General features: G+C 53.4%; 1 protein-coding gene across 1 annotated transcript; it reads right to left on the bottom strand.

Moving 5' to 3' along the window:
- Positions 1-263: 263 nt before the first annotated feature.
- On the bottom strand, positions 264-7,354 carry C1QB (complement C1q B chain). Its single transcript, XM_061148141.1, has 3 exons — positions 7,165-7,354; positions 2,367-2,567; positions 264-1,145 (listed from the first exon to the last, which is right to left on the bottom strand). Exons 2-3 carry the CDS (start codon positions 2,542-2,544, stop codon positions 571-573), a joined length of 753 nt encoding a protein of 250 aa, XP_061004124.1. The 5' UTR covers positions 2,545-2,567; positions 7,165-7,354; the 3' UTR covers positions 264-570.

The raw sequence follows: 7,354 nt of genomic DNA, 5'->3' as shown, positions 1-7,354 counted from the left end.
AGCTGGCACAGAGCTAGACACAAAGCCTGGCCCTCCAGTCACCACCAATTAGAGAGAGTTTCTGCTTTCAGAAAGGGACGTTGGGGCTTCCCTCATAGCTCAGTTGGTGAAGAATCCACCCGCAATGCGTGAGACCTGGGTTCGATCCATGGATTGGGAAGATCCCCTGGAGAAGGGAAAGGCTACCCACTCCAGTATTCTCGCCTGGAGAACTCCATGGACTGTATGGTTCATGGGGTCGCAAAGAGTCGGACACGACTGAGTGACTTCTACCCACTCTGCTTTCAGAGGTCATTTATTATTCAATCATTCAGAGTCATTTCAGAGGTCATTTATTTTTTGGTCATTCAACCAGCATTCAAGCAACATTTCTAAGCACCTACTGTGTGCTACTTGCAGGGACACAGAGTTGAATTAGACCACTATCCTTTGGCCTTGGAAACTTTATTAACTCATTCATTCAGCAACGCCCATGGAGCCCTACTGTGCGCTTTGGCTGGGATATGGGGGTGGGTGTTGGGGAGAAAGAGAGCCTGGCTGGTCGGGGCGGGGGTGAATCAACCCCGCAGGTCATGCCTCTGCGTCAGGGAAGAGCAGGAAGCCGGAGAAGATGCTGTTGGCGCCTTCGATGCCCACCAGGGCGTTCTTGTCGGTGGCCTGCAGGAAGACGGTCTCTTCCTTCTCCAGCTTGAGCACAATGCTGCCCGTGGTGACCTGGAAGGTGTTCTGGACGTAGTCGCAGAAAGTGACCACCTTCTGGGGCGCCTCCCGGCCCCGCATGATGTCCACGCACAGCTGCCCTCGGGAGCTGGCGTGGTAGGTGAAGAAGTAGAGCCCGGGCACCTTGCACGTGAACTTGCTGGTCCGAGCCTGGTAGTTTTCATTGGCGTTGGTGATCACATGGTCAAAGCGGATGGGCTGGCCTGATTTCAGGTGGTGGTTGATGGTGCGTGAGGCCGAGAAGGCAATTTTCTGCGTGGCCCTGTAGTCTCCCGATTCACCCTTGGGGCCGCGGGTTCCGGGAGGCCCTGGGACACCCTTGGGCCCAACGGGGCCCTTGGGGCCGACTTTTCCCGGCATCCCAGGAAACCCTGGGTCCCCCTTCTCGCCATTCTCGTTGAGGTGTCTAACTAGCCCTGGAAGCCCTGGAAAAGCAGAGATGAAAGAAATGAGGGGGCCAGAGATGGCTGAGGACCGGAAGAGGCTGGGCTGGGAGGCAGGGAGCCTGACTGGGTAACCTCAGAGAGGCCCCTGCTTCCCTCTGGGCCTCTGTGTCCCGTCTGTGAACACAAGGATGGGAGGCTGGTGGGCCTGTGAGTCTGCTTCCAGCACAGCTTTCCACATCTGGGATGTGCTTGGTGGTAATGGGGACCAAGGCCCATCAGGGTGGGGAGTGGTGTCTTGCTAAATGTGGAAGTGGGCATTCGAGCCCTTTGCATTCCACCACTCTAAACTCCTCCATGGTTTGGCACAAGATGTAAAACCTTTTCTTCCAGGAGAGTGGCAGAGGATAGTTGCTGTGAGTAACTAGTTACTGTGAGTTTCCTGTGGGCTCAGGGGACAGGCAGGTGTTTCTTACATCACCTCTGCCATTCTTAGTTGTGTCCCCTTGATTGAGTCACGTTCCCCAAGGCTCAGCTTCCTCATCTGGAAAATGGGGATGATGATATTTTGTGGGCTCGTGAGGATTCAGTGAAATTGTGTGATGAGAGCAGTTGGCTGTGGTTAAACGGACGCGTGAACTACATCTCACAGGGGGCTTTGAGGGGCAGGCAGCTTCATTTGAACCCACTGACAACTCTACAAGGGAGCACCATCCTCATTTTACAGGTGAGGAAAGAGCAGTTCAGAGAGCTGAAGCCCCCGACCCTGAAGGTACCCCAGGACGCTGGCCACAGTGGATTGAGTGGTGAGAGAGCCAAGGTTGGCCTCAGCCTCAACATTGATTGGGCTTCCCCAGTGGCTCAGACAGTAAAGAATCTGCTCAATCCCTGGGTAGGGAAGATCCCCCGGAGAAGGAAATGGTAACCCATTCCAGTATTCTTGCCTGGAAAATTCCATGGACAGAGGAGCCTGGCAGGCTCTAGTCCACGGGGCCGCAAGAGTCGGGACACGACTGAGAGGCTAACACTTCCCTTTCAACATTTACTGGGCTCCCTTGGGCAAGTCAGTAGCCTTTCTGGACATCAGTTTTCCCACCTGTAAAGTGGGAATCAGAATCCCTTCCTTGCAAGGTTATTGTGAAGGGCTCAGCAAGCTGATGGCTTTGCAAGTGTTTTGCACTCTCTAAGGTGGGCCGCTGACTTGGGAGGTGGGTGACAGGGCCTTGGGGAGTGACGCTCGTGTGTTCCCAGTGTCCACAGTACCTTGCTCTCCCTTTGTCCCTGGAGTCCCAGGCTTGCCGTCAGGGCCTGGTTTCCCGGGAATGCCTGGGATGCCAGGGATGGACGGCCCGATGCAGCTGCTCTGGGCCCGGGAGACACGGAGCAGATTTAGAAGCAGCAGCAGCAGAAGCACTGAAACGCTGCCCCGAGGGGTCTTCATCACGGCCCTGTCTCAGCTGCTCCCTGTCGGGGGACAAGACGATACGGTTGGTCATGGCCACGGTCTGTTCATTCATTTCTTCACTTGTTCCTGTGTTCCCTAAGGGTCTTATCCACCAGAGCCTGTTCTGGGTGCTGGGGATACAGTGATGAACAAGACAGATATGGTCCCTGCCTTCATGGAGCTGACGGTCTGGGGGACTAGAAACGGGTCAACATGCAAGTCAATGGAACTGGTTATACGCTGTGGGGAGCACTCTGGCTGAAATGAAATGAAAGGGGGCCCCGAGGGCTGGTTTTGTGAGGGGCGCTCTCCTGCCAGAAAAGTTTTCTAGACAAGGGAGGCATCTCTGAGAAGTGATGTTTAGGCTGAGACCCAAAGGATCAGACAGGGCTGGGGCAAGAATGTTCCAGGAGGAAGGGACAGAAGGCAAAGGCCCAGAGGCCGCGCAGAGTCTGGAGTGTTGAGAACTGGCAGGGAAGTTAGGGTCTTGATTGCTGTGGTTTGAGATTTTGGTCCAAAGGTTCTCAGTCATTTGAGCTTCTGAATTCAGGCTGCCTGTGCTTTTTCCACAGTGGGCCGCATTACATCCTCAGAGCAGCCCTGCGCGGAAGAACCGATTTTTCTACACTGAAGAGGAGACGGAGGTTCAGAGAGGTCAAGTCACTTGTTCAGGGTCACACAGGAAGGACTGCAGCCCGGACTTGAACCCAGGCCTGTGTGGCATGGAAGCCAGGGACCTTGCCAGCGTAGCAGGCCACCTCTTCTGGTAGAAGAGTCTCGGGTCCCTCCAAAGGCTCTGGGCCCTGGTGAGAATCCTGGGGAATGGGACAGAAGCCCTGGGGTGTCTTGAGCTTGTCAGCATGGCCAACACCCATGGCATCAATTCTCGGGACAGAAGGGACCTTAAAACTCATCTAGTCCAACCCTTAGCTTCTTCCTTTTTTAAAATTGAGTTGATATTCTCATAACATAAATTTAACCGTTTTAAAGTGAACATTTCAGTGGTGTTTAGCACATTCACAGTATTGTATAACCCTCTCCTCTGTCTAGTTCCAAACTATTTCCATCAATTCCACAACCCTCAAATAACATTCGGTACTCACTAGTCAGTTACCCCCAAATCACCCTCCCCGCTTCGGTCCCTGGCAACCCACTCCTCTGCGTTCTGACTCTATGGATTTACCTATTCTGGATATTTCATAGAAGTAGAATTGTATATATGATGTAACCTTTTGTGTCTGACATTTCATTTAGCATAATGTTTCTGAGGTTCATCTACATTGTAGCATGGATCAGTACCTCATTCCTTCTTAACAGCTGAATAATATTCCATTGTATGGACATATTACATCTTGTTAATCCAATTATTATTGATGGGCATTTGGGAAGTTTCCACCTTTCGCTTATTGTAAATAGCCCTGCTGTGAACATTCATGTACAAGGATTTTTCTGAATACTTATTTTTAATTCTTGGATATATACTTAGAAGTGGAATTACTAGGTCTTATGGTAATCCTGTGTTTAACTTCTTGAGGAACCCTCAGCTTACTATTAAGTCTCCCCAATGACATTTCTGCCCAGGCCTCTTCCCATCATGGCTTGTACCATTTCAGTGATGGGAAGCTCATTACCTTCTGAGGCAGCCTGTTCCACTTTTGCCCGTATCCAATTTCTCCCTATCTTTCAAGGCTCCTGTCAAAGCCTTTCTATTCCAGGAAGACTTCCCTCATTAGCCCTCAGCCCATGGAAGCTGGGCAGTCTCCTGCTCTTACATGGGTGAGCAGAGTGATCCCAGCCCATCTCCCAGGATAATCACGGGGACCCAGGTGAGGCCATGGCTGGGAAAGTGTCACGGGGTTTTGGGGCTCTAGTTCAGACCCATAGCTGCTGTTGTCTGATCCTCACAGCACCCTGAAGAAGTGGGTTGTGATTATTTTCCCATCTTGCAGATGAGGACACTGAGATACAAACATTAGAAAACAAGCCTTCCTAAATCGCCCAGTGAGTTGGTTAATGGCAGGACTGTGGTCAGAACCCTGGGCTTTACAGTGCCTGTGCTAACCCAGAATTTGGCACCTGGAGGCCTTCCTGGTACTAGAAAAACCTGCTGATTTTGGCTTGTGTGCTCAGAAAATCAGCCCCAGCCCCCTCGGTCTGGTCCTGATCAGTTCATGGCTCAGACTCCTGAGTGAGGCCGGAAGCTGTGCTGGATCCCATGCAAAGAGGGACTGCGAAGATGGATGTGACCAGGGCCATGAGTGACCAGCCTGGGCTCTGTCATGCTCCCAAGAGAGGCTGACATTCTATTTATCTTGCCGGAGGTTTCACAAACGACAGTTTGACAACCTTAATAATCAATGCATTGGGCACTTAGCAGGTGCCAGGCTCTGTGCCAAATGCTTTACAGGTCATTCTTTCATTTAATTTGGTCCTTAACAGCAGCCCCCTGAGAAAGCACCCCTGCGTTTTCATTTCACAGATGAAGAATCTGGGCAGCGGAGAGAGTGGGAACCTTGATCAAGGTCACACAGCCATGCGTGGCTGGGATTCAAACCCACTTCCACTGGCTCTAAACCCCACAGGGTGTTACATTAAGAGGCCTCTCTGCCTGCGTGCTATTGCTTTAGTCGTATCCGACTCTTTGCGACCCTGTGGACTGTAGCCCGCCAGGCTCCTCTGTCCATGAGATTCTCCAGGCAAGAACACTGGAGTGGGTTGCCATGCCCTCCTCCAGGGGATCCTGCTGACCAAGGGATCAAATCCTCATCTCCTGTGGCTCTTGCATTGTAGGCAGACTCTTTACTGCTCAGCCACTGGGGAAGCCCAGAGATCTCTCCACCTGGGGTTAAAACACAGGCTTTGGAGCCAAACGGCCTGACACAGGAGCTACAGCATGGCCTGTGCTCAGCGCATTGCTGGAGGTGGGGCCAGGGCTCAGTGACGGCTCTCACTATCATTGCCATTATTGCTGCTGCTGTTGGGGGTGTCACCAAAGGTGAGAGGCCTGGAGGGTCACAAGGAGAGGAACAGTGCTCCCAAGAGGGTCCAAACCAGGCTTCTGCTCCTTCTTAGCTTTGGGCCTTAGGCAAGTGGCTTCTCTCTGGCCACAGTTTCTCCCTCTGTAAAATGGGGATAACCCCGATCTCTGCCTGATCTCTGCTGAGCTTTCTCATCAGACTGTGAGGAAATAAGAGAAGGCAGGTGTCAGAGAAATTGCTGGGTGGGTGGAGGGGGCCCTGGGTTCTGATTTCACCTCTGCCTCTGACATAGGCAGAACCAGGCTAAGTGTGCTAAGCAGAGACTGATGGGGTTGGTGGGAGGACAGGTGAGTTAGGGCTCACCACAGCCTGGTGTATTGGAAATGCTTAATGAATATTAGCTATTTTTGAATTATCACCATCCTCTGGGAACCCCCAAGTTTCAGGACACCACAGAGGATGCTTGGAAAACTAAAGAAAGAATTTGGTCCCTGTGGGAGATTGGGCTCAGGGAGGGGGCCTGTCAGGAGCAGGCAGCGCAGGGGTGGGAGGCTCGGGTTGGCTGCCAGGGGCGTGGGTAGGGGTAGGGGTTGATGATGAGACTCAGGTCTCTTGAAGCTGGAGGTGGAGTGAGGGACTGGGGCGATCTGGGTTCTGGCCCAATTCAGGGGCCACCAAATCTTAGACTTGGGCCAAGACTTAACACAGCAGATCTGACCACCCTCTGCCTTCAGCATCCATCACCACCATCCACCTCACTCCTCACATCTTTCCTGACATCATCCATCTTCCTCCAGCTCCACCAGCCCCTTTCCCCCTGACTTGGAGTCAGGCCAGATTGACCTTGAACTCCCCCTCTGCTGCTACCTTGCTGTCTGACTTCAGGCAACTACCTTAACCTCCTTGAGCCTTTGGCAAAGTTGGCTGCCAGAGGATGACGTGAGATGGAGCCTAGAAGGAACTCAGTCTCTAGCGCGGGGCCTGACCGCACACCCTCCTGCAAAAGCATCGTTGAGTTGTGTCAACGCTAACTAATAACTCATCACAACTCCACCTGCCATCACCCCACCTCCTCCTTGAAAGAGGCTAGCGGAGCTTTCTCACCAGACTGCGAGGAAATAAGAGAAGGCAGGTGTCAGAGAAAGGCTGGGTGGGGGTGCTGGGTTCTGGTTTCACTGCTGCCTCTGACATACCCTGAGTCAGGCAACGTGCTAAGCAGAGGCTGAGCTGGTCTCCTTTAGGGCTCACAGCACCCCTGAAAGGTTCTGTTATCTGCCTAGAGAATCCAGGCTGAGAGGATGCAGGCTGAGAGGACGCAGGCTGAGAGAGGTTATGTCATTTGGCCCAGATCGCCAGCTCCTGAGAGGCAGAAGCAGGGCTCAGCTCCAGTCTCGGTGACCCCAGAGCCTTTACTCAGATGCCTCCCCATTACCTGGGGCCCCAGGTAGCAGCAGACTCCCGAGCTGACCCCCCAGAGGAATTGATTCCCACGGTCTGGGATGGGGTGCAGGAGCCCTCACTGTCCAACCCTACAGGTGGCTCTGAGACAGAGGATGTGGGGCCCTACACTCAGGAGACACCACCCTCTGCCGTATTGGTCCTGCCAGCCAGTCCCCCTATTGCTAAGCCCCGTCCTCACCTGGAGCCTGGTGTCCTCTGAGGCCGCTGGGCTGGGCAGAGTGGGACCGGGTGCTGGGAGCCTCCTGCTCTCCGTCCAAAGCGGAAGTTCCATTCCCCAGAGATGAGAGGGGCCTTTCCCTGACGGCGCCCTCCCCGGGGCCCGGCAGGCCAGCCTCCTCCCCTGCTCACCCCACTCACTCTTTCTGCTG

This window comes from Dama dama, chromosome 8, assembly GCF_033118175.1.
Source record: "Dama dama isolate Ldn47 chromosome 8, ASM3311817v1, whole genome shotgun sequence".
Lineage (NCBI taxonomy): Eukaryota > Metazoa > Chordata > Mammalia > Artiodactyla > Cervidae > Dama > Dama dama.
The sequence above is the reverse complement of the archived record's forward strand: the minus strand, read 5'-3'. Positions and strand labels throughout refer to the sequence as shown.

Bases quoted from the DNA above. Each gene is read 5' to 3' on its own strand.
- C1QB (XM_061148141.1), bottom strand. From the start codon at position 2,544: ATGAAGACCCCTCGGGGCAGCGTTTCAGTGCTTCTGCTGCTGCTGCTT. The intron at 1,146-2,366 runs GTACTGTGGACA...CTGCTTTTCCAG, and splicing joins AGGGACAAAGGGAGAGCAAG to GGCTTCCAGGGCTAGTTAGA.